Below are 27,847 nucleotides of genomic sequence, written 5' to 3' on the forward strand. Positions count from 1 at the left end.
TTATGTAAATTGTAAAGATGAGTTTATGAATTGTCTTAAAATTACATATGAGGAAATGAGTGGTAACACAATGCAAAAAGGCAAAAATTAGCTTCTTTCAATGCAGCAGATTAGTAAGATAAAAGAAAGAACTCTATTGGACTAACTCTGTAACACTGCTGACATTAGTACAAACTTGTCAATTTACACCAATAAAGATTCAGCAAGAATTGACTGATCTCAGAGGTAGAGTTGCTTTATCTTTTGGATGGATTGTTCCCACCACTCTTCCCAACGCTGAATTGCCAGAAGCTGAGCTGTGCTTTCTTCCTTGATCTGGGCGAACAGCTGCTCAAGCTTACATTTGTATTTCTGTATAAAAAACAATTAAGGACACAATTGGGAGTGACGAAATATAATTTTACTTTGCCTAAATCCAGGTCCTGATCCACTGTGCCAGAAGACTGCATAGAGGCCACTTATTTTCTACCTTTGACAATAGAACTATATGAATAATTAATTATTCACCATGTCCCTTCTGTGTACCTTTTAAAGACATCTGGAATTAAATTATAGCAATATTTAAATTTTGCTAAAATGCAAGATCTTCATCTCAATTCCATTAGCTCCTAAGATTAGAGAGTTGCCTACCCTCGAGACCCAAGCATGCATCTGCAACATGGGATGCACTCAGGCTCTTGCCAGAACTTCTTAACTCACAAGTATGACCTGAACTACTATCAAGCTGCTAAAAAGGTATTTCATCTAAACAGAAACTTGTAGTCTACTATGAAAACCTCAAAGGGCCTGTATTAAAGTGTCCATGCTTCAAAACATAAAATACTGTGTTTTTAATGCAACACACATGCAGGAAAATATTTTTGTGGCATGTATCCAACCCTTTGTATCCAACTGTTTGTATCCAACCAAAAAGGTTCCCTTCAAAGCTGTGCTGTAACCAGGCGCTTGGGCACCAGGACCAGATACATAAAACACTCATGCAAACTGACAGTTTTGATGACATTTGCCATTGTTGACAGTGTATTTTACATTTCCCTATTAAATATATATATTTTTTTAAAGTTAATTCAGTTCACTAGTCCACATCAGACACATAAATACTGATCATTTCTTTCCAAATGATTTAACATAAGAATATTCTTCTAACTGCCGAGCGCTGCTGTTTTGCAAGTGATCGTCAGTGCCAGTCAGAGGGTCAGAGCTGTCTTTGCAACATGTTCATTCTTCTAGCAGCCTCAGTGAAGAAAGAGTGATCATTTTTATGGTGAAAACAGTGATCTGTGATATTTTTGGATATAAGATAGGTATGAAGTATTTTCCAGCCTGTTATTGAAAAATCAGCCTTTGTGATCTAACTCTAAACTGTAGGCTTTAGAAGGAAAGCTGAGTGAAAGCAGCACTGGAGCAGCATTGGGGCAGAAGCTGCTTTTGGAAGCATGATGCTGCTGAATGCAGTGCCCTGTTTCTGACACCATCCATGCTTCTCTGTTGAAACAATTCCCCTTTGTCATTCCTCCAAATGAGAGGGTTCCCTGAGAAACCAACCCTGTCTGCTTCTGACAATATCACGAAAAAATGGACACGACAGAGGACTTCTACACATGGATAATATGGCTTTAAAATCTAAAAACACTGTGTATGTTAAAACTTACACACAGATACGATTCTGTGATTTTCTTCTTAAAAAACCTAAGCCCCAACAGCAGCAGCCCCACTCCCAGACCCACCTGGTATGCAGCTTGTCTCGCCTCCATCACTGCCAGATGGCCCAGGGTAGTCTGAGCTGTTGAAACTGATGCAGTTCCTCTGCAAAGAATATAGGCTGGAGCTTCAGGAAGAGTAGTCTCAGGTATTCCTGGCCAAGTCCTTTCAAAAACCAAACCAACCAACCAAAAAACACATGAGAGAGAAACTTAGAAAAGAGAGTATATGATACTAATTAACGTTACTTGTACTAAAGTGTAAAAGACCAATTTTATTTTTTTTTTAATCTCCACAAAAGGTTTACCCTAAAAACTTCTTTGTTTAGTACAACCACCTTTTCTTTTAAAACTTCAGGATCTCTGCACAGTATTGAATTCTTATCTTCTGAATGACAATACACATTATATTCATAGATCTGAAAGTGCTGAATTGATAACTAGTGGCTAGCAAATGGCATAGTAATAGCCATGACATTGTATTGTTTTACACTACAATGTGTGATTCACTTTTATTTGGATCCATTGCTATTCTTTCTTTAAAATCACCACCCACCCAAACTGCCCCATAACTAGTTCAATGACATCACTAAGAATGAGGATAGTGTAAGTGTAGAAAACCCTTCCAGAAGATTTTACTAGGAGGAGATTAGGGTTTTTCGTTTAAGAAAGCTTTCCTGCCTGGAAAGAGGCATCTTTCCCAGACACAGTTTCAGAATGTTTCTCTTCCTGCATTCCGGAGAAGCTCTCCCTGGTATGAAAAAAGTTGTCACAGACATGTTTGAAGGCTGGGGGGGCTGGGGACAATAAAAGCCCTGAGAAGAACAGAAGGCATGTCTTTGCCTAGGCCTGGTGCAGTTTTGTGCTGATATGTTGTGTTCTCAACTTTTGAATATAAATTCTCCTAAATCCTTCCACTGCCTGATATCTTTGGAGTACCTGCATGTATTTGACTCCTACACTAAGTATTCAGCAGCTTCCTCAAGTGCAGCAAAAAACTATGAGGACAGTGCCTGGTATCAATTTAGAGAAGAGAAATTAGACAGAACAGTGCTCAGTATCTTCAAACATTACCTCCCCCCTCGTTTGATTAACTGTTGAACTTTAGAGGTTTCTAGAGGAAGTCCAGTTTGTTTCCGATGGATTAAAGTCGGCATCTTCTCTCTAGGTCTTTCAGTGTCTGGGAGATAATAGAAGATCTACTCAGCAAAAGTAAAACAATGGCAGAAACATGATTGTTTTGGAGTAACTACATGCAGCTTGATGCTCTACACTTTCGAGAAATAGCTTTGTGGGCTTTATTATGCAAATCTTTCCATTTAAAATATTACAGCATATAAAAGCCTCTGCTTCTTAGGGGCAGTCTGCTGCAGTCTTTGAAAAGGAAGAGAAGGCCTGAGCAAGCAATTTCTTCTTTACTTACCTGCTACTTGTATGTCATCAACAGTGATGGTTTCATCTAATTCCAAGAGCAGCTTTTCAGTGAGGGCAGCCAGTGCAGAAAAAAAGCTCTGAGCGCACTCAGCAGCACAGTCCTGTTGGGATATTGGAGGGAAGTGAGAGAAATTCTTTCGATAATTTGATCTGCTCTCCTTTTAATTTGGCTCCAAAAGAACTACACAAGTATCCAACCTTGACATTCTGCAGCAGGTGCAGATAACAGACATAAAGCTTGAAGTTGCACATAAAAGGCTCTCAAAGCATCTCTCTGCAGTATTCTTAACACTGCCCGATCATTTAAAGTTCACAAAACTGTAGAGTTCTGTGCATAGGTACCCATCAGTTATATATCTGTGTTAAACCTGAGAAAAACAGCTGTCTGTAAATGCACACTTCTTCCCAAAGCAAAGACCATTTTGGAATTCGGGTACTTTGGGTGGAAGTGCTTTGGCCAGGTGTTATTCTAAAAGAGGGTATTTGTGTTTCTGTGTCTGCACACAGAGTTAAGAGTAGAGGGAGCTGTTACTTTGGAATTAAAAATATATATACTCTGCAGACAGTATAGAATTTGGAGTAAGTGGCCTGAGAGAAGAAAATAAAGAGCTTTAATGCTGGGGAACCAACCTTCAATAAACCTCTGGGGTGGAGGGGGAAAAGTGTTTTGATTCCTGAATCTCTCCTGTAAATTCTGCTTATTCCACTACTTAATCTTGTGTGGAAAAGTGTCAATTATTTGCACGAATGAAATGCACAGAGAAGAAACCCTTTCAGGCATCTGTTGTCTGCAAATAAGAGAACTAACCAGAGGATGTCACCCCTGCAGCCAACAATCCTATCTCCCATTAAGCTCATAGCCAGTATGCTCTATGAGTGATACAAAAGATCAGTTAGTTCCACAATAAATCTATACAGGTCTATGTGTGCACATGTATTTATGTCAATATTGATCTAATGCTGATAATACATAACTTAAAAGTTGAACGATATATGACCAGGATTGCCTAAAACTGAAAACATTTTCAAGTTTCCTTTAGACGGGGAGGAAAAACGTACCCAAAATGCACTCTCCTTTCCAAATGCAACATTTAAATTCACAGTAAGCAAGGGCTTTACAATTACCTGCAGCATCTTTGTGTTGAGGTGAACACCCTCAGTTTGATCTTTTTGCCTTTTTATTTCCTCTTGGCACAAAGCCTCCAGCTGAAGGGAGTTGTTTGGGTGTCCCAGGGAGTAATGTAATTCTCTCTGGTGCACAGTCTTTAAGCAAATACATGAGAAAGAAATGCCTTCAGTAAATAATGTACTTTTAGTCATAATAAGGAAGAAGTAAAATCAAAACACTTTATATAAAAGTATTCAGAAAGACAAAGAAAACAGAGCTACTCCGTGGCTGTCTGGGATAAACCTTGCAGTGCAGTATGCACTAAATTGCCTCTCTGCTGGAGCACAGGGCCTGTGGTCTCACTTTGGGGTTTGTTTTCAGTAAATAATCATCTCTCCTACCAAGTGGTAAAGAAGATACTTTTTTATAACTCTATATTTGTAATTTTTTCCTGAATTTAACTTAATACTCAGAGCAACAAAACCTGAAGTTACTGTAGCATTTTCTGCATGATCTCCATTATGATTCTGTTCTGAGTTCTGACATTACTGGAAAAAATATGCCTCTTTTATGAATAATAGTAAATAATAGTATTTCATTATCCATATATCATAATTCCTGCAAAGGAGTGCACCCATACAGTAGGAGCTGTATGGCCCTACCACAAGGTCACAGTCCTTGCAGAGTTGACAGTCCAAGTGTAAGGTTACAGGCAGAGTTGACAAGATAAGAAAAAGGCAGACCAGCGCTGGAAGAAGAGAGAAAAAGGACTGAGTTCCAGGAAATACAAAGCTTCCAGGAAAACTACCCAGACTAACTGCAAACACAGAAACTACACCTCAGCTCAGCAGGGACTGAGGAAGCAAACAGTGAGAATGAGAAAAAGGAAATTTTATCCGATGCATTTAGCATTGCTTACACTGGAAGCATTCCAACGTATCCATGATAGATACCTTCATATCCTCCCACTCTTCCAGTTGTCTGTTGAAGAGGTGCTGAATCTGACCAGTGGAAGAGCTGAGTTTCTGCTCATGTTCTCTTAAAAGACTCTCCACTGCCAACTGGGAGACAGAAGAGAGCTCCTCCTCAGACCACTTCAGCTGATCCCGAAATTCTTTGGGGAAAAAACAGGGTGTGTATGTGACCCAGAAGTATTATTTGCAAGGAAGAAAACCCCACTCAGTCCAGATGAATACACACTGCAAGGCTCAAACAGTCTGGAATTTTCTCTCTCAGAGATTCTGTCTCTGCCATTCCTTTTCCTAGGTCCAATGCTTTGAGAAACATACACTTGCTTAAAGATGTGACCTGTACAGGTCTTTCAACTTAGTCAAGTGCCCTTCTGCTATGATTTCTGTAGCTGAGAATACTTAAAAAAGAATATTGGCTCAAGTTCCAGTAAAATCAACTGGAATTTTTCCACTGAGTCTGATGGATTAAGACAACGACATAATTCTTGGTCACTGCAATTTTCAGCTTACATATCGAAAAATTACACACACAAGAAATTAAAATTCTTAAAGGAATGAATTTACCTCTAAGACAGAAATTGTAGTAATCATCTGCCTGCCTTTTGTACGACAATAGTTTCTGTCTGAGCTTTTCTGCCCAACGTTCAAAAGTCTGTGGCAGATCTTTAGGTATTCCCATCTGAGGGGTCTTTTCTCCATAAAAATCCTGCAGAAGGGAACAAAAACCAGATAAATAGTTGATAATACATTCAAATGTGTGACATCTAGGTATATAACAGCAGGAGAAGGAAGGAAAATTATTGGATGGTCTGACAAATACTGAAAAGAACCAAATTACTTCTCTGACACAGGAGTGGACCTATGAAAGCAAAAGTGACTGAAGAACACAGGGTTTTCTTACCTCACCAAGGTCAAGCAAGGTGTTGCTACCCGTCCAGAGAATATTCATAATAATTCCCTTAAAAGTACTGAAAACCAACAAAATTTGAAAAAAAAAATTAAATACTATCACACTGTAAAATTATCACATTGGCAATATTCACTGCTATTCAAATATTCTGTTCAGGTTAATCTTAATACATTTTTCAGAGCATACACAAACAAATACTCAGAATGCCCAAGATCCTTCCCCTGCATTAGCATTGGTTCTCTTCAGAAGCAGCCAGGGCTTGCAGCTATTGTAAATGATCCCTAGAGAGCACTGCCACATCAAAAAGCAATCCTAGCCAACTTCCTCTGCCTAAAACTTACCTTAAGAACTGACCGTGCATTCTGGATAAACCAGAAATATTTGAAGGTGGGTCTAGCTGTTGACTGGAATTATTTTGAAACACAATGGGAAATAAAATTCCCAAGTGCTTAAACATCTCAGGCATTAATTTGAATAGTTTTGCATGGCACGTACGAAATATCTCAGTTCTGTAGAGTACAGCTGCAGAGATAATTTTCTTAGAGAAGGGGAATGGGACCTGTTTGCTCCATGTTTATTCCTATCAATGGAATATTGAGCACAAGAATGTAGCGTATAAAATGTATTGGTCTTCTCAGATGTGAAAATAATGGAAAGACAGGGTATTTTACATTCCCCACCCCCTTCTTGTAAATGTGCAAAAGGGGCTCCAATGAGACCTCCCATTTCAGACATTAAACAGAATAAAACAGATGATCTTTTATTTTCATTATTAGTATGTTACAAAAAGGAACTGTTCTGTAAGCACTTTGACCAATAAATATCAAGGTTAAATACCTCAAAATTCAGTAGTGAACTCCATAGGTCACAATGATAGATAGATACATAGATTAGATAGATACAGGTTTTTTTCAGATTAACTTCTTCTTCTGCAAATACACATGACTTACTCAGACTTTGGAGGCTTCTTTTCAAATATCTGGTATGTCTTGTCCTTAGGAACAGATTTGGTGCTTTTCTTTTCGCTAGGAAAGAAAAACATTAATTTGATACTATCCACAAGTGTTTTCCTTCTCTGGCTGATGATTGGAGTATATAATGGACTGAAGAAAAAAAACAGAAAAATGTAACTCTAAAACTAGTATTATGTGTGTCCTGGTTCCGGCCAGGACAGGGCTAATTTTTGCAGTAGCCACCAGGAGGCAGGGCCAGGACCTGGAAGTTATTCTGTACCACCTCCTGCGATTGCCAGGGGCAGGGAAAGGGGTATTGTTGGAGCTTTCCTTGTGGTGAGCATCACCTGTGAATCCTTCGCCTCCCTTGTACACTTTGTTATTCATATTGTTGCTGTTACTGTTTGTTTTCTTACCTCCTTGTCCTTTCCAGCCCACCCTGAGGGGAGGAGGAGAGGGAAGTGAGTGAACAGTGCAGGGTTTGGACTGTTTTAGTGGGAACACTAAATAGGGGAATACCATTCCTAAATCACAACAATATGAAAATAATTTTTTGATAGAAAAAGATTCTCAAGATTCTCTTCTAAACTCTCAGCTGTTCAAAACTTTTCTGTTGTTTCCACTGTTACAGTAGCTCATTTCATTGATCTATGGACTACACTGAAGACAAACTATTTAGACACCACACCCGAAAATTAAGCCACATTGATTTAAGGGTTAGTCTATATATTTCAACAACTTCAGAATCCAAAACAGCAGGAGATAGAGGAGAAAAAGAAAAACTTTTTCCCAGCCACAATCTGGAAAAAAACCCAAACAAAACAAAGCTGATCATGTGGACATAACAGAGATCCCAAATGATAATCATAGATGGAAAAAAGGCTCATACAAAAAAGCATTAAGAATCTTTCTGGGAACAGGCAGGGCACAATATTTACTTAAATTTCTGCATAGGAATATTTAAGTGGAATTCCTCCTTTCAGGGCTCTCACCTTTTTTTTGGCTTCGTTTCATCCAAAGATGATTTCTTGGTGATCTGAGCTGCACGTGCATTGGATACCTTCTTCTTTACTGGAGGAAGAAAGGTTTTTAGTTAACAAGGAAAGATGAAGAATATTGTATAAATGCCAATTGAAGTATTTTTTATATGGATATGAATTTTGTGTTCTTGTTTTCCTTACAATATGTAGGGCACAACTACAGGAACAATTGTAACTGAAGCAACCCAGAAGTGGCAACAGCAATAAAGGTTATGTTCTGGGGATGTCAAAGAAAATGGACAGATGGGAGGAGATATAAAACAACATGAAGGTAGGAGAATGTGAACAACGTGAATAAGGAGAATGAATGGGCTACATTCATAGTCTTGGCTGTGATAGGGACTTGGAAATGTGGAAGAGATAGAGAATATCTTTAAAAATGGCTGGAGAAGTCAAGCTCCCCAGAAGAGAGATGGGGAAATGGGAACACTGCATAGGTAGCACCTGGGATTACCTCTGTGCTCACGTTTGAGTGGATGATAACAATTTGAGAGGTATCCCTGATTCCCTACATATTTTCATGACCTCTGTTCCAATTCTTTTCTCTATTCCTTTTCCCTTTTGCTATCACAGAGATATTCTTTATAACACTATCTCATTCTGTAGCTTTCATTGGTTTAAGAGCCAAAAATCATCTTACTGTTGCAAGGTAAAGATGTCCAAGAAAAAAGCTGGGATGCACCACTCTCAGAACCAGCAGGGAAGCCACTGGTCTGGAACATGTTAGATTTGTGCAGTAAAATGATAGGAACTACAGTTTGGATGAACAGAATGCATTAAAAGAAATATAGGCACACCTGGTCCTAATGAATGTAAGCGATCTTGCTTTGAGTCTGCAGATTGTTTGGACGGGTCAAATCTAAAACAAAAAAGAGAGATAAGTGGCTGTTGAATATCCTGTTACTTTATGTTCTATACTACATACTACATTATATAGAGACCTAGGCAAGTTCTCCACCCCTACTATGAGCTAAGTGTGGTTAAATTTCTGAGATCATATTTAACAAAGAGGGTTACTTTTACAACCAATAGTGTATATTGAAGTACTTTAATGGGACTAACCAACTCTTTACCTGAAATTTTGGAATTTCTACAAGGAAAAATGCATTAAAATACTATTTGCAAATCAAACACTTTTCATATTCTTCATTGCACACTTTTCAGTCAACTATGTAGCATGTAATCACCTTTTAAGGTGATCACCTTTAAGACAAAAATTAAATCATTACATCTAAACTTTATCATTGTGCTATAAAATAGATGTCACTTATTACTCAAAAGGGGGTATTTTTTGTTGTTAGAAATCTTGCTTTTAAAAAGAAATCAGTCTCAGCTAGACTGATTTTTAAAGTTAGACTGATCAGAAAGTGTGAAGTAGTATTATCTATGAACAGTCTATTCAGTAGTTCTGGCTACACAAAGTATTCTACAAAATAGGAATTCAGGAAAACCTTTATATGCTTCTGGAATATAAATTTTAAAAATACTGTTGTGAAGCCCCTTGTAGCGTATCATGAGCCTCATGGAGAGAAGTGGTACATGGAGCTAAGAAAATATAAATTAAGACAAGGACAGAAAAACACCTTTAGGCAAACAAGTACTTACCCAGCTAAATTTTGGATAACGCTTATTGCCAAATCATCAAGTGCTGACGTATCCATTCTGCTTGGATTTAACACGGGGAATTTTTCAGGATCCAGCCCCATTACCATCCTTTTGCTCTCACCTCTGAGACTCTCTCTTTGAACAGCAGGAGCAATGGAATCTTGTAACATCCCATCCATGGCAAGAGTGGTAAAGTCCTCCTGAAATGGGAAGAAAAATGAAGCCCTCTTGAGTGTAGCAGGCAGTTGGTGAAAGCATTCCACATAGTAACTGACTGCTAAAGTAGATCTTCCAAACAGATGCTATTTTGCTTCACAGGCTGAAATCAAGTTTTTTTGTCATTCTAGTAGCAATGTTGTTACAGTTATACAACTCTGAAACACTTCAAAGCAGTTAAGAGTAGGTTCTCAAAATAATCATCAACAGTATTTAAAGGTATACTCTCAAAACAATGATCCACTGAGATTACAAAAGAAAGACAGACTTTCCAGAAAAGGAAAAAAGGAAACACAACCCATTTGATAAAAACAAAATTGAAGTCCATGAAATAGGTATCTATGAATAGTGCTATGCCTTGAAAACAAACTCAAGAACTGAGCAACTCATTGCATTTTGTAAACTTGGGTGCTGACTGCTGATTTACTCAACCTCTTAATAAAATGCCCTAATGTTACAGTGTCTTGGACAGCTTGGCATAATGCAGATCCTTTCTTCATTTGAAAATTCAAAGCACAGATGCTGAAAAACTTTTAAAACATCTACTCAGGGAAATTCTCTCAACACTAAAGAAAATATAGAGAATGTAGATACTTACATTGGCATGTGGGATCATTGTTTTTTCTAGGAAGCAGTCAAGATACTGGCTTCTCTTTTTCAGCTCTTTCAACACCTCTTTAGCAAAATCATACAACTCTTCAGAAGCTGAAGCCTTAAAGATATGGTAATACAGATGGTATTTATTAAACTAGATATTTTGGCCTTTTCAAACATGCTGACTCTTACAAACAACATCATTGGCCTCTGTTCTGTCACCAGCTTATCTACACATACATGGAAGCAATAAGATAGCACAGAGGTTGAAGTTTTGGTCTGGTAAAGAGGAAAAGAGGTGTGGGACCTTCCTGAGCAAAAATTCTGTGTTTCTGCCCACCCCCTAAGTGTGAAGAAACACCAGTGTACCTTAAAAATATTAGTTTATGCAATCATGCACAGTGAGTCAAATTAATAACAATTACTAACAATTCAAATTAAATACCATTTTGTGCTGTTTAGAACTTACTTCTTTATCTGCAGTAGGATGAGCACAAGCATCTCTCTTCTGCTGGAGCTTCTCCAGGTAAGACTTTAATGCCACTGACTGCAAATTGGAATTTGCTACCTAAAGCAGAAGCGGATAGTGGGGAAGTAAAATCCCCATTCAGGGCATTTTCAGAGCCTCCACTTTCAAACCACTAGAACCATTGATCAAAAATGGTAAAAAATCCCTGGTACTCAGAGGAGAAGCTGAAAACAGTAATTCATAAAAGCAACACTTCATGTCCTTCCCTGTACCACACAAAAATGCTGGTCAATTCAGATGCACATACTCAATGTGCTGCAGGGCCATAGTGTTCCAGCACAGCTGCAGCAGTAAAAATAAAGTTTTAAGCTGACAGCGACAGAAAACAGGTTTTGAATTAACAAATCACTTAATGTTTGTCCACTCTGAATTCAGCCAAAATCTCTTCAACAGAATAAAAAAAAAATAAATTATTATGTGGAATTTAAGCAAAATTGTGATGTTTCCCTTTGTACCTCTGATTTGATTTGCTGTTGTAGCCATCTCAAAGATTGCTGGACCTTCTCCATAAAGGCTCGACTCGTAGAGACATCAGCAAATATTTTTTCAGACTGCTTGAGAAGTTCAGTAGCCTTTAAGAAAGCCAGAAACAAGAGACAGGACTAGGTAATTTTTTACTTTTTAAAACTTAAATAATAGAACTTGCCATTTTTATTTCTTTTTTTCCATCACGTAATTGCCAAAGAGAACAGTCTTACAGTTATAATTTGAAAGCAGGCTGACTGCAAATCACATATCTCAATAGAAAACATAACTTGAAAGAATAAAATTCTGCATACCTGCTCCAAGCAGCTTGATTCCATTTTCTCCACATCTGTTTTGATTAAACTTTCCAAAGAGTCAATTTGCTTACTTTCTTTCTGAAGATAACTGCTGAAAAGCTTTACTTCTTCAGAAGAGAAGTCACCTCCCTCCGAAAATAATCTGAAAGCAAAAGTAGAAGCTGTGACTCTTCTTTTTCTCCAAGACTATTTTAGCTAAGCAGCCCTAAAATGTAGATATCAACACAAACATGATGAAAACAGTGTAATAATTGCAGCTTAACAGAATATTTTTTTAAATAGCAAAGTAGATGAATAACGAAATTAATTTTACTGTTCTGCCTGTGCAACAACACAGATGCCCAGAAATAGGTCACTATTTATAAACAAAACTTCCATGAAATCTCTATACCTGCAAGTTTTGAGAAAATCCACATTTGAACGCTTTAGTTTCCCTAAAGCTTCCTCAAAATGGTGCTGGTAACTCCTCACAGTAACCCCAATTGATTCCAGATGATTGTGGAGCTCTGATTGCAGATTCTTGCTGGAAGAAGCTGACCTAATAGCAAATAATAAAAGACAGGGAAAACATGTCAGAAGAGGAACACATATGATGATCTGGCCACTGCTGGATGTAAAGACATGAACAAATGTCAGAATTCAAAAGTGATTAAGTGAAGTCTGAAAGCCACCCCCTGAGCTGGGATGGTCTGACTGAACACATGGAAGGTATCAGCAACAGCTGATGCTACTGAGAGGTTTTCTTCAAAATCAATTAGTCAATTACTGTTACTGTGCAGGGTCGGTAAAGTGGATAAAATCTAAACAGATGAAACATCTTTTCTACTTAAAGATTGCCAGCACTTTGAAAAGAGATGAAAATTTCCACATGTTCAGCCCTGATTTTAAGTTTTTCAGGGAGAGAGAACGAAATTCTTTACATCTTTTCAAGTTTTATACCGTACTCTTCACTGAAAAATAACGATGTATAAAACAGGTTCAGAATGCAAACCAGAAACATCTCAGACAGCAATCTGGAGTATTTAACTGTGGAGACTTACAGCCAGAAACACCTGTGGCACACTTACTGCTCAGTCATAGGAGCATGGAGGAAGTCATACTCCAAGTTATGGATTCGGGAGCCCAAGTTTTTGATGAGGTTATTTAGCTGACCCAAAAATTTGAGAAATTCAGCTTTCTCCTTTTCCAGGCCTTCTTCCAGCCTCGCACAGTGGTACTTGAGATGCTCTTTGTGAAGTGACAGTTCCCCTGAGAAGAAAAGAAGTTTTACAATATGGATATTATTCCCTGTTTGCTGTGGACTGCCACAACGCCCCGTCAACCTACGACCAACAGCAGCAGCAAAATAAACAGAACCAGACCTCACAGTAACTAAACCATACAAATAAACTACATTCCATTTGGTTTCTTTGACTTTCCTTCTGTGTTAAACATATATCCTTAGCAGCTCCTAATCCATTCAAAACACAAATGTCTCTTGTTTGCTCTAAATATTCTTTTCCCTTTTTTTTTGGTCATTGCTGACATCTTCGTTATATCTCTGTTCTCAGTCTTGTAACAAAAGTTACATTTTAATGGAAAATACACTTCTCCCTGGTTTTGTGAGGGGAAAAAACATCAGTTTTGGTCTCCCTTTTGGAATGATAGTTGGCTAAATCAAGAGCCGGCCAATTGCCTCAATAAAGCAGCCAGAAAAAGCACCTGTCCTCTTTGAGGAAAAAGGGAAATTGAAAAATTGTTTGCCTGTTCTCCCAAGAGAGAATTTTTTACTTTATATGTTAAAGACCAACAAACCTGTCTAAAGTACTTTTTTCTCACCATAAAAACCAGACAATTCTCATGCGAAAAAAAGTTTTGATTAGTGGCTGCTCTGTAGTTGCTCAGTGATATTTCACAGAGCTAAATCCTTCCTCTCGTGTTTTCAGAAGCCTGTTCCTGGCATTTCAGCTCTCTCAACTTGCTAATTCTTTCTCTGCAACACCTGTAAAATTATTCTTTGTACAATAAAAACTCTTGTTAAATAATTTCAAGGCAAATGAGAATTCACAAACACTGACAATACAATGTTCTACATCTCGTAAAATCCAGTTGTTGATCAAGGCACCACTGTCTATTTTTCCAAACATAACATAGCACAAACCAGGAAGAGGTGTAGAAATGTCATTCTGAAAATAGATGAGTAACATATTATACTGGGAATTTGTAGACACTCAACTGCTTCCTTGCTCAGTTGTCCTTTACAACTGAGTCAACTAATGCTGAAACAGTTCTGGCCCACTTATGATCATCTCTAAAAAAAGACATATGATGCTCACAGTAAAAAAAAAAAATCAGTACCAGCTCTAACATTGTAGATATTTGTCTGTATCTCCTCCTGCTTTTGTTGATGCAACTGAAGATGCAGCAGAAGTATTGAATTCAGCTCCTCTTTTTTGGCAGCCACAAAGACACGGGAGTCGGACAAGGATTCTGCAAACCATTTCTCCAAGTGTTCAAAAAAGCAGAGGCGAATCCTACGATTGAAAAAGAAATATTACAGCGAGGAACAGTAAATAATAAATAAGAATTTATTCAATATATTAATTCTAAGAATTTAACTTCTGACTACAGGAAGATATGCTTTCAGTACCATTTGCAGAATCCCAGTCAAGTTTTTGAGCTGGCTGCATACTACTGAGTACCAGGCATTTTACCTTCATGGCTCTGCAGGGAATTTGGGAATTTTACTTGTCTTTCTAGAATCCATTTTCTCACTTAATAGATGCCATAAAATATGAATGTTTTGTAAAGGTAAACGCTTCTGTGGTACTTTGAAAGGATGGATACAAAGCAATATAAACATTTTCTTATATTTGTATCAATTTAAAAAAGAGGAAAAACATAATAATTATACAATTATAATTTTATAATTAAAATATCTAATTAATTATATAGTAATAATTAGATAATTTTTGCCTCTTCAGTATAATGTTTCCTCTAAACAGCTGAAATTTGTCTATTACGTAAAGAAGCTGTTTTCTACTCACTTTTTCTTCAGCTTGACAAACACAGTTTCTTTGAGAAGCACATATTTCAGGTACATAGGAAGTGATTCTTCCTTTTCATATTTTGTAAAATAATTCTCCGTGATGTCAGTCTTTCCTGCCTCTTCAACTCCAAGGACAGTGTAAATGTTTCCACTAGCAGTGGAAAATATCTCCATGGCCTTTTCAGCACTTTCTGCCTTGCTGCTATTGAACACTGCCTAGTGAACAGTTGGAAATCATCAACTGCTACCTTTAAAGGTATCAGCATGGAATCAACACAGCACAAGCTAAGGTAAGAATCCTAAGGATATTTAGAATAACATTCTCATTCTCAATTTGGACAACATTTATACAGTGTCAGCAATATTTATATATTTATATATGCTGGGAAGGTTCAATAGGCAAAGTCATCTATGTTTTAGATGGGTTTTGATGTGTTAATAAATTAACAGAATTAAAGACCTGAAAAAAACAATACTTAGGTACAAATACAGCTTAAAGCATTCACCATGGTTTAAGAACACTGTGATGAAAGAAAGATAGATTAAATAAAAAATCTACGCAAAGAGTTTTTACAAGGCTAAAAGCAGTGCTTGTAAATGGTTTTATACACTCTATTTGTCATAAAAAGGATCTAAACACCTATGGGCTTTGACAAACCTAGCAAACAAAGACTTTCTATCCATCCTCAGCAAAAAGACTTCCTATTCCTCCTTATTTTGGGCAAGACTGCCTTCACCTTTGAATTTATTCTCTTGTTCACTTAACCTCTGTAACACATACCCCTTGTTCTGCATGTTCAGTGTCTTCACTTTTATGAGGAATGCTCTCTCCATCTTCCTCTGTTTCTTCAGTTTCCTGTGCCAAGATCTCCTGCTCAGCTGGGTTTGTTTCTCCATCTGATCGTTGACAACTGTCTATCTCTTCTGGCATTGGCTGAGAGAGACAATTGTCCCACTCTGCTCTGTGCTGGTGCGGCCTCACCTCAAGTCCTGGAGGCAATTTTGGATGCCACAACATAAGAAAGATCTAAACCTATTAGGGAGCATCCAAAGGAGAGAGGCACAGGTGGTGAAGGGACTAGAGGGGAAGCCTTATGAGGAATGGCTGAGGTAATTTGGCTTGTTCAGCTGGAGAAGAGGAGACTGAGGTCAGAGCTCACTGGGGTCTGCAGCTCCCGAGGGGTGGTGGAAGGGCAGCTCCGATCTCTGCTCTGTGTGAGCAGGCACAGGGCCCGAGGGAATGGCTGGATCTGTGTCAGAGGAAGTTTAGCTGGATCTCAGGGAAAGGTTCTTCCCCTAGAGGGTAGTTGGGCACTGCCCAGGCTCCCCAGGGCAGTGGTCACAGCCCCAAGGCTGCCAGAGCTCAGGGACCATTTGGACAACGCTCTGAGGGACATAGTTTTGTTGTGGTGCCTGTGCAGGGCCAGGAGTTTGGACTTGGATGATCCTTGTGGGTCACTTCCAACTCAGGATATTCTACAATTTTCCTGTCTTTCATTTCCTTGCCTCAACTAGTCATTTACAGTTAAAGCACAGTTTTACTGGTTACAATCCAAAGAGATACAGATTGAAAAAAAAGCAAGCAAAAATACCTGTTTGTACCATTGAGGTGTTACTTTGATCTTGAACTGTGGAGGCTAGCTCGCCTTGCAAGTTCTAAAAGCAAAACAACAAAAAAACCCCCATACCATTTTAAAATACAGATGTACCTCTTTATAAGAAATCCATATCCCTTCTCAAAATATATGTATTTCAGTAAGTTATGAGTCTTGAATGGATCACTTATTGTCTAAAGAACCTGTGACACTCAAATTCACTAATATAAGTTCGTTACCTTGTAGTTTTCTGTTTAAAAGGCAAATGAATTTGCTGAAATGCAGTTTGTCACAAGATTTTAACCAGATAAAATTTTCTTTTTACCTGTTTGAAGATTTCCTTCACATTAAAATGCTGGCTGATGGATGTGCTATAAGAAATCAACTCCTGTAAAATAGCTTCTGGGTAAGCCATTACTTCATCCATTACAACTTGGTTGAGTGTCTCATTCCTGTCAAATTTAAGGTCACTGTTTAAGAGATTTAAGAATGTATAAAAATAAAATAAATTTGACTACAGTGCCTTTAAAGCCAAATCTAACTTTCTCACCAATCTCATAAAACCTTTAGGCTAAATGTTGCACTTGATATGTTTATACCAAATACAATCACATCCTGGCTTATTAGTAGATATTAGTTCATTACAAATATATAAATGCACAAAATTTAAGAAATATTCACAATAAAGCCTTTCACATCTTTCCTTTTGGATGGGAAATCATTCAGAATCTGTGCTTCTGTAAGGAATATTAGAAATGAGAGGTCAAATTACTGTCCTCCATATTTGTTCTGTATTGGTGCTCAGCTTTGAATGAGCCTGTCACAAGAGACTGTAAAGCTTCCCTGCCCCATCTCCTTAATGTATATTAATCCACTGCACTCTTAAATTTTGTGGGACTCTCACCACTGAGACCAGAAGAACAGGACCTATGGGATGCTGCCGGGTTTCACGGACTGGTGACACATTTTCTATTTTAATCTCTCTCTGTCACCCTCTTTCTCCCCCCTCCTTTTTCTTATTTTATCTCTCTCTCTTTCTCTGCCTCACACTTATTGTTAAATAAAATCCATACTATTGACTTTGGCATATGATCTTGTTTGCACCTTAATTCCGGCAGAGGCATTTCTAATAATTTTGATAAGCAGATCATAACAAGAGGTTACATTGCCTTTCTGCAACCTCTCATTGTATTTTAACTTGTTCCATTTCCTTTGGTTGTTTTTAAAATCGTTCTAATGAGTACTAAGAGCACCAACCCCATAGCTCTAACCACAATCCCGCTGTGAGGTGTGCCAAGGTGTGTGCATCGGCCCCTCAGGTCCACATCACTCTTCTAATGTGCCTCAACCTCCCGGGTGTGAGAACAGAGCTGCTTCCTCTCAGGTTGTTTAATCTTCACACCTGCTGCTAAGCGTGGTATGTGTCAATTTTTTATATGACTTTTATATTTGCAAATGCCTAATCATGAGACAGGTCACAGAAATATTACCAAAATAAATATTTTGGCTATCTGAAAGTTCTTGGCGACTTCTAGTCCTTGCAACTTTGAGCAAGATCAAATCTGACACCACAGGTGATGGTGCAGACTAATTTCTGATTCCTGGGATTCAAGAATCTGAACTACTACTTTTAACTTCTGAATAAGGCATGTAATGGTATACTACACAACAATACTGAGCTGGTACAGTTTTTGAGTGATACCAGTCTTCCTTAGTCCTGCTCATAAACTATGAGTATTATTTGCCTTAACCTTGTTCAGTATGTACATTATTTCATTTTACAGTCTTACATGAAGTAACAAGCAGTGTTTTTCCACATCTTCACACTACAGCATAAACAAGACCTAAGCAGTACAACCAACATTAAAGTATGCTTTATTTTTTAAGTTTACACTAAAAAAATTCATACTTAGTTCTAATATGGTCTAAAGAGGAAAGGGCCTTCTCCATGTAATTCTTCAGCTCTTCTTCACAGCTTGCCATTTTCATTTTTTCCAAAATTATATCCAGATCAACTTTCATCATCTAAGGCCACATAAAAAACACAAGTAAAAATCATTTAGTATATACTAAATCTCCGTAACTATTTAGGATTCAAGTAGTTTGATTATGTATGTATATTTTACAACAAGAAGGGAAGCTACCTTAGTAAAACTCATTGCCTATGAAGACCTGTCCTACATAATAAACATTTCTGACATTGTCACCCTAAGTTGCTTGTTATAACTATGAGAAGTTGACATCTAATCAGACTTTGTACCTGCACAAGATTTTATAACAGCAACTTGCAGTCTCTTTATAATGAAAATATAATCTTTACCACTGCTGCCATATCAAGAATATGATATGACTGTCCACTCAGTGTGAATCGAGCAGTGAGCAAAAATGTACCTGACAGAATGGAACTGACACGTAGAAATTCCAGCATAAAAGTCAAAGATTAAGTTTTCCTTTTATTTTGACCTCCAGAGGGCTCTTTGCATTAAGAAGTCCTTTCTTTACATCATACCACATCCTTGATTTATGTCTATACCTGTATAATGCTATCCTGTTCCCATCTGCATTCATCTACTTTCTTCTGAAGTTCACCTTCCAGCTGGGACAGTTGGAGTTCATGGACATCCCAGAGGGCCATGGCCTCCTGAAAACAGCTGTACAAGTCTTGACAATGCTGCTCATGCTGTTTAGCCATCTCCTTAAAGTCTCTCTAAAGAAAAACATTTAAGTGACTATGTTATTTTTAAACTGCTGGAAGGTGAAATGAAGGAATAAAAAAAGGCTGCCTGGAAGTACACTGTCAGTATTCAACACAGTGAGAGGGAAGAACCCATCCAAGTAAACTGGATAAAAATGTGGATTTTTATCCTACAAGCTGAGAGTATCAAAACTTCTGTTTATTCTTCTGATACTGTAAAGCACAGAATCACTGAGTTCTGCCATCTATCATTTTAGGAACGACTGCCCAGTCATTTTCTTGTACAGAATAATAAAAGATCAGACTGAAAGAAATTTGGGAGGTCATTTAAACCTATTCCTCTGCCTCTAGGCAGGCTGGGCTATACATAATTCATCCATGACATATATATTTATATTACAAATATAAATTACGATATAAATATATTTATATTACAAATAGAAACCAAATCATTATGAACTCTTCTCCTTGAATCACACCAAGCTTCTTTTCTTTTTGGTGTTCACTCACACTATGGGTCTCATTCTAATGTGACATCAAGAGCCTCAGATGCAGATGGCACTACAGGTGGGAGTGCAGAAAGAACAGACTAACACCAGGGAGTAGTAAAAATATATGTGATAAACGTACATCCATATGCTCCAGTTCTTCTTCAAACCTACATTGTAGTTTCTCAGTCATCTGAAGCATGTCAGAATGCACAATTTCAACATCTTTTACCGTGTAAACATTCATATCCAACAGGCTCCTCTAAACAAAAAGAATGCCAAGTTATTGACATGTATATAACAAATATTGTGCAGCTTTTAGCAAATATGGCTAAACAACTTCTTGTGTTTCTTCTTGTGATGGACAGAGAAAGATTCAACCCCCCAGATCTCACATTCTGTAAACAGTACAATTCTATTGGACACAAGGAAAGAAATTGAGTCAAGAGAGGTGGAATTTCTTTCCGAAAATAAGACACACAGCACAAAGGCTGAGTGTCCTTGCGTCCTCCACATAAATGTAGGACAGTACTTCCTTCATTACTGCCATTTGTTACGGCTTTTACACATTTCAAATACAAATACCACACGCTACTGTGAAACAAAATGGACAACAACTTCTCTGTCAAACTGAGACAGAGGTTAAAAAGCAATTTCACTCGTTATCTCAATGTCTGGTGGATCCTCAAACATTTTTTACTGTAATGACACTGTACTATCAACAATCCCTCCAGTAACTCCCAAAGCTGTGGCGCTCACCTTGCAGACCTGGGCTTTTTCCCGACATTTGCTCAGGACCAGCTCATAATTGCAGTGCATTTTCCTCATGCACTCTGCATTGTGGGTGTCTGAAGAACACGGAGCAGACCACAGTCATGATTCCTGTATTTCACAGTGCAGTGTGAAATGGAAATATGGCAGAAGCCCTGAATCTCAGCATAGGGAACAGATCCCAACAGGTCTGCACACTTGTGTGACACAACCAACCAATTACATAAGATGTTTTAATACAAATCTGTCTATCACTATGCTTAAAAGTAACAAGTTATTTACAATTGCTACCAACTTCTTTGCTCCTATACAGGCTACAAATATCATGACAGGATGTGCTCTGGAGTAAAAGAAGGCAGACACACAGAGGGAAGGCACTCTATAGGACTCAGAGAAATAAAACATCTCCAACACTTTCCCTCTCCTTCTCCAAAAGGTAAAAAGGAGTATTTTTGTACAACTAAGCACTGCTCCGTGTCAAAATTAACCTTCTATCTCCCCCAGATTAATTCTAACCAAGACAGTTCCTGCTAGATCTCACCATCCACAAGTGCCTGTGCTGGCCAAAGGGAGGTGATGCCCCAGACAACTTCTTTGGGTCCTACTGCCAGCTCAAAGCAACTGAGAAAGTATGTGAAAACACATGGAACAAAGAAAAAAGCAAACATGCACTTTCAAAGCAAGTGCCTGCTTCATTCCTGCCTGGAGAAAAAAGAAAGAATTGCCTGAATTCCAGATTGTTTTTATGATTTCCCAACTTACCTAAACTTTGGTTTAAATTCTCCACAGTTCTGTACCATTCATTTATCTCAGATTTCGTGTGTGTTGGAGGCAACAAGGTGCTATCAAAATAGGAAACAAGAGTCAAATATCTTAACATATAAGCCAGTCAGTTGTTAAAAGATAAAGATATGAATCAGAGTTACCATACCACTGCACTTTATTTTATTTACCGCCATCTCTGCAATGAAAATAAACCAAGGAGACTGCTGCTGTTCAAGGCACTGAACAACTGACTGACAAGGAACTAACTTGTTCCTACATTCATTCTAAAAGAAAAGCTGTAAATGTTGTAATGCCTTGCATCCAAAAATGCTTGTTGTCAGGATGGATATTCAAACAGAGACAGTTAGATTTCTATCCAGATTCTTCCTTAATTTATTACACAAATGAAATCCCGTGCAGAAACAATGCCTTGACTAAAGCACCAACTTCTAGTTCTCTCCCCATCCTTGTCTGCTCATTTATACCGTGTTTCAAATATTAGTTAAGATTTACTTTTGCACTCCTGTATTTCCAGCTCTTGATCATCCCCCATTTAGTGTAGCTGGTGCACTGAAAACCAAGAATGCATTTTTTCCATTAAAAAGATCTTTACCAAAAAAAGTTTGGGACCTGCCTACTTCTGAACTCTACAATCACAAACTGACAGAAAGCAAAGTGCATTTTGTAGCCAAGTCCCCTATTAACTCCAGAAAGAATTCTGTTTCTCTTTTACCATACCCAATGTGCTGCAAAACCCCCAGTCTCCGCTCACTAAGTACAATCTGCTCCTTTATCATATTTTCCATTTCTGTTTTCACAGTTGGAGGATTCTGTATTTCTTCGCTTGCCATAAATTCTCTGCAGGATGGAAAAATGATATGTATAATGGAAATGTGATATATATGCTATCCTATGTGATATGTATCATATGTTTAATGAAAAAATGATAAAATATTACTGTTCATAGAAAACACAAGTGAGCACTAGTGACTTTGTGTTATTCAAAATATGATTGTAAAATTTCTGACCTGAAACTCTGAATTACACAGTTCTTTTGGATGAGCTTCCAGTCCTTGACTCTCTCCTGCCATTTCAATTGATGTGACTTTTCCTTCTCAAGCTCTGATTTCATTAGATTAAAGAGCAGCTTGGCAGTTGCCCTCTCATTAGCCAACAGTGCTCGGTTTATATTCTGCATATTAAAAAATCAAATCAGGAGTATTTTATCAGCATACAACGTAAAAAAAACATAAATTGTCTCTTCTACGTAAAAGGAGGGAGAAAAGAATACAAATGATAAAGAATATTCTGCAAAATAGAAACTTCTTTTATATGCAAGTGATTGATAAGTAGAAAAAATGAATTTCAGTTGGGGAAAAAAAAGACATTCTGGGAATATTCAGATTGCTATCTTGCCCCAGATAAAACATTTACCGTGGCCTCATTGTTGATGAGCTTGTGAACATCAGCTGCCAAGAAGAAGGAAATTTCCTCCAGTTCCACTGTATACTTTTTCAGTAGATCTGCTATCTGTGCAATAAAAGAATAAAGAAAAGCAACAACTAAAAAAGTATAACTCAGATGTCAGCTTCCCAAGTTAAAAAATTAAATGAACAAAACAATTTTTTTCCATTAAAATCAATTCAACTAGTTGACAGACAGATTGAGAAACCTTAAAATATTAATCTTAAATATCTTAAAGACTGATTTTTTAAAATCATTCATTAAAAAGTAACTAAAACTTTCCACTTTGTTACTACTCATCTGTTTTTTCTTTCATATCTGTGATAACTGAGCACTCTGCAGACAAGCTGCAATATGAATTTTAAAAAATCACACCAACTTCCTTTCAAATATCTGGAGTGAATCCACCAGTGCTTGTTTTAAGGAAAAACAAAATTTAAGGAAATGTCACTATCTCTGGCCTTCTTCATAACTAAATAAACATAAATAAAAAAGTTACTGGTGATATTCTTGCACCTACTCACTATGTCTGCGTTACAAAGAGGACTGTGGTAGTTTGAGCCACCATAAAAATCCAAAATTCAATTTCCAGGCTTCTCCCACCCCTTCCCACAATTTATCTCAACACCGAAGAGAAACTTTCAGGCAAGATGTTTCTATAGGGGAAAGGGGAAGTATATTTACATTTATTCTACACAATAAATACACAATAAATACTGTACAAGCTAAAAGCAACTATATATATATTATTATACAGTCCCTTTAAGCCTCTCCCTTTAACTTTAGTCCAAGAAAAGCCCTTAGGCTGAGAGGTAATGCAGTCTCTCTCTCTTGTGGGAGTGTTTGGAGAACTGGAATGCTCTCCCCACCAACCTCCAGCTGTTTGCTGAAGTCTTTTCTTCCTCACCAAGCCCAAAAAGAGCTTTGAGTCCGTCCTCCTTGGTTCCGTGTCAGTCTCTGCTGTGTCATTCTCTCCCTCATACCTCTCATACCTCAGTTCTGTCGGCTGCTGTAGTCCAGTCACCTTATCAACGTATGTGTCCTGGAATTTCATTCCTCCTCTGGGTTTTGGGCTGTCCTGCGTTTAAATCACTGCCGGGACATCCTCCAGGCCTCTCTCCGCTCCGTCTCCAGTTTCGCCCGGGAGTTTCTTTTCCCCTGGCACCGAGCTGTATTTAGCCCGTCCACTTTGGCTCTGCTCCAACGCTGAGCCTTAAAATCCACCCCCCACCAGCCTCAATGCAGTGGGGGGGAAGCCCCCCAGCCTTGGCCACGGGCACCTCGGTCCAATTCTACACTGCTCCAAGTGCCCCCCAGCCCAGCTGCAGGGGGGGGGAGAGGGCCTGGCCTCCTCACAAGGGGCTTGCCTCTCCCTCTTACCTCAGGTGTTGTGAGTCTCTCTCCTCACAACAAACACACTCGACTCCAGTGCTGCCTCCAACTCTGGCCTAGGCAGACTTGTGGGGTCGCAGGGCCACCCTTCCCCCCCCGGAGGGGGAAGAAGGAGGCCCTGCCACCCCTTGGCCTTCCACACCTACACACAGCAGCAGACACAGACCGACTGCCAACAGCTTCCCCTGGTTGTGTATATATGATTTTTCAGCAGGAGTGAACAAGATGAGCGGTGATTGGCTCTCCAGGGGAGACTGCCTTGGCACCCAGTCACCTCTGGGCCCCCGACTCCCAGGGGGGCCAATCTCAAACCATAACAAAGACAAACTGGCACAGATAGAACAAACAGCTTTTGTTTGCCTCCAAGAACAACGCAGCAAGGACCTCCTTAAGGGGTATCTATTATTTACCCAAACATTTACTGTGATATCCAATGACTTTTACAAGTCAGCCTGAAGCCTACACAACTGCAACACAATTCCTACTGATACCCAGGCTACCCAAACCAAAATTGAGCTAGGTCATGCCTGTGTTCTTTCTCAGTTGTCCCCAAAAAATATCAGACCAGATGACAGTTCGACCTAAAAAACCCTTGCACAAAAATAAAAGCAGCTCACCTTTAGGACAGATAATTGTGCAAGAAAGAAACACCTTGAAACTGAAAAAAAAGTATTTTCTTCTGATTATGCAGGTATAAAATGACTGAATAGTCTATTGATGAAAAGAAAGCAATCACCACACAATAGAATTACTGGCAGACCTCTGACTCCTATGGAAACAAGCTACTCTTTGCTCTGCATCCAGCATTATGAGCAAATATAATCTCATCCTTAAGTAAAGGTTATTAAGGCTGCATCTCACTTTGGAGGCTCGACTCCTTTCAATCTCCTTTAGGGATTTGTCCATTGTCCTAATCCACTTCTTTCTGTTCAAGGATTCCTGGTGAATCATATTCCACAGTTTTTCCAAACCCTGCAATAAGAATTTAGTCTCAATCTCTTTGAAAAGTAAATATAAAAAAAAAAAAATTAAAAAGAAAACAGATCTTAAGACTCCAGTGAGCCGTGAGAACCTGCTACACAGAGCAGGTACAAATAACTGAAGGTGAGTCAATGCTCTGAGCTGCCTTACTTCCAACGAGAAACCTTCTAGAGCCGTGTCAGACACAATCTTTTCAAACAAAAGTTTACTTTTTTCATCGGATTTCATCACTTTTAGTTGAAGGAACTTTTGAAGCTCCAAAACAGAGGCTTCCATCTCCTAAAAAGATAAGGAACTCAGTGTGATCACTTGAATATTGGGCCCTGACCTTAGAATAGCACTCTAGACTATCTGGATTAAAAAATCCTGCCTTACTTTGCCAATGCAGTCCAGCTCCTGCTGCATTTTGGTCACTGCTTGATCGTGACGCTTTTGCCGCCGTTCTGCCAGACATTTCAAGGTCTCGCTGCTTTTTTCCTCAGGAACTGCCAAGAAAGAAATGAGGATGATGGAGCCTGGAACTCTTGCTGCAGAACATGGGATGCACGAAGAATAAATCCCTAAATCCACACTATGACTGCTGCAGTTTGTGCAGCTCTTACAGTATGCAGCACGGGAAGGGAAATCTTTGCAAACCGGAGGTTAAAAATACTTGAGCATATTTTAAAACTTCTTTTACTAACTTGTGATTTTCAGGATAAAAGCATGGAAGCTATCAACTAAGCTCAGGTATGATGCAAAAAAGTTTCATCATTTCAAGAATGAGATCTGCTTACATCAGAACTGGAATTTATCATCCAAACATAAGCTGTGATTCACTGACAATTTCACCACCATTTTTTTCCTAGGAGGAGACTTTTCAGCTTCAAAATTACCTACAAATCATCAAAAATGTGCCAGGTAATTTCTGAGCTTGATTTTATACCTTGTTCAGCTAAAACTGCTACATGTATAGTGTCTCCTATGAATGCAAATTTAAATAGCTGACATAAAGGGAAAACAATTTTACCAACTATATCAGGTAGGCCTCTGACCTCCTCAGCTGAACTTGTATCTACATTTCTCCAGGCCTTTGGAGATGTTGTAGGTTCTCTGAAACAAGAAGAGAATAAAGCTTTGATTTGTACTAAATGCGTAAGAAGAGGGACTAGCATAATAGTATAATATTCACTTTAATTGGCAAAATGTAACATTTAAGTGAACATAACTATCGTTTTAACTTCAAAGAATATGATTCAAAGAATCAACGTTGCTTCTTCTGACATGAACTGAACTGAGTAATTATCTAGTGTGGTTTGACCCCAACTTCAAACCTGTTATGATGGCATTAAAGCAATACATGCTAGATTTAGTGCATGCAAACTACAAACATACTATGCCTAAAAGGTATAAGAATCTATGAAATCACAAGGAGGAACTAGCAAGAAATGTGAAAATAGCCTTTATCTGCCCACTGCTCTTCCCATCGGCTGAAGCACCGTGTTTCTCCTTGGGGTCAATGAGAATTCAGGAGAATTCAGCAGCAGGGTTAGGGTAAAAAGGATGGATGCACTAACTTCTTTCTTGTTCCTTACATAATCTTACTGCATCATCATCATCATCATCATCATCATGTAAATCATCAACATTGAAATATAGTTCAAAAAGATGTGTCAGACTGGGCATATATCTAGACTGCTTTGAGCGAAGAAGACAGGCAATTTCTTTTGCAAAGGAAAGCCACACAATATGCCTGCCATTGCAAATATCAGCCTGTTAGCCTGCACTTTAACAGGCAGCAGCTTATCATACTAAATTTTCATTGAGCAAGGAGACAGTCTATCACAAATTGTTAGTGCTATGACCAAGAATTCAGAAATTTCTAGCTCCCAGTGCAAATCTTACAACTTCATTCCTATAGTCATGAACATATAATTGAGGTTTTATGCTTCTGTTCTCTACCTGTCTGGTTGTGCCTTTTTTGTGGAGTCATTGACGGGCATTTTTCCAACACACTTCTGCTGATAACATGGTAGTAGCACGGCATCAGCAGACATTTCTGAATGCCTCTCCGAAGGGAACATTTTACTCTTCTTAGAAGACTTACTCTCCTTCTTTCTTTCATTCAAAAGGTGTGCTAAGTGAGCCTTCAAAGAACCATAATCACAACAGTTAGAATTCCTTCCAATCTCCTGAATGGAGAACAGTGACAAAATAGTTCATAAAAATCGTGGGGGAAGGGTGGTAGAAGAGAAAAGGAAAAAAAGTGCATAACCATCTAAGGCTATTTTGATCTAAGACTATTTTCAAAATGAGAAAAAAAGGTTAACCTTTTCCTCAGAGAGGAAAAGTGGAGCCAACTGGATTGTGTGCCTTGTTTACAGTTAACAGGAAAGTAGAGTGAGAAATGCCTGAATCTGGCCTTAATATGTTTTACTGCTGTGTTACAATGATTCTGCCTTCAGTTAATATATTCTAATACACAGTGAAGAGATGAGAACACATGGAGATGCATTAGAGAGCATATGCTGGAGATAACACAATTATTTTCTACTCAAACAAACCAAACCTAGAAAGGTTCAAACTGACCTAATGCTTGATGTCACTTCAACAGCCAGCAAACAACTGACCAACACAACCAATTCCTTTGGCTTTTACTTGGTCCTTTGGGGTTTTTACCTTGGCCTTGGGGATCAGTTTACAGCCTTCCTCTCTGCAAACGTGTCACACACATCCTATTGAGAACAGGTGGCCCATCACAGCTGACTGCCAGGCCTGCTTCCAGAGAACTGGCAGCTGCAAGCTGGGAGTCAAGAGGAGATACAACAGTTGGAAAAGGGCCTGCCT

The 27,847-nt window shown here is 38.5% G+C and overlaps 1 protein-coding gene across 6 annotated transcripts; it reads right to left on the reverse strand.

Moving 5' to 3' along the window:
* CCDC180 (coiled-coil domain containing 180) lies at nt 1-27,847 on the reverse strand. Of its 6 annotated transcripts, XM_027704503.1 has the most exons (37): nt 27,680-27,847; nt 26,963-27,147; nt 26,031-26,113; nt 25,397-25,506; nt 25,172-25,300; nt 24,902-25,012; nt 22,619-22,714; nt 22,213-22,376; nt 21,923-22,042; nt 21,182-21,261; nt 20,408-20,496; nt 19,791-19,910; nt 18,999-19,172; nt 18,375-18,490; nt 16,791-16,917; nt 16,463-16,526; nt 15,652-15,860; nt 14,869-15,086; nt 14,180-14,355; nt 12,910-13,090; nt 12,234-12,380; nt 11,840-11,984; nt 11,516-11,632; nt 11,001-11,099; nt 10,536-10,649; nt 9,722-9,921; nt 8,914-8,975; nt 8,069-8,147; nt 7,074-7,148; nt 6,115-6,181; nt 5,778-5,919; nt 5,196-5,356; nt 4,260-4,397; nt 3,124-3,235; nt 2,775-2,880; nt 1,728-1,866; nt 1-351 (listed from the first exon to the last, which is right to left on the reverse strand). In XM_027704503.1, the coding sequence occupies exons 2-37, from the start codon at nt 27,082-27,084 to the stop codon at nt 220-222; spliced, it is 4,524 nt and encodes a 1,507-aa protein (XP_027560304.1). In that variant the 5' UTR covers nt 27,085-27,147; nt 27,680-27,847; the 3' UTR covers nt 1-219. The 6 variants fall into 6 exon arrangements, with proteins under 6 accessions (XP_027560304.1, XP_027560303.1, XP_027560307.1 ...); XM_027704502.1 differs by having other exon boundaries at nt 26,963-27,847; XM_027704507.1 differs by lacking the exon at nt 1-351 and adding an exon at nt 2,382-2,451 and having other exon boundaries at nt 1,734-1,866; nt 26,963-27,847.

The sequence above is a fragment of the Neopelma chrysocephalum genome, unplaced genomic scaffold, assembly GCF_003984885.1.
Source record: "Neopelma chrysocephalum unplaced genomic scaffold, ASM398488v2 Primary Assembly neopelma1_281, whole genome shotgun sequence".
In the NCBI taxonomy this organism is placed as follows: Eukaryota; Metazoa; Chordata; class Aves; order Passeriformes; family Pipridae; genus Neopelma; species Neopelma chrysocephalum.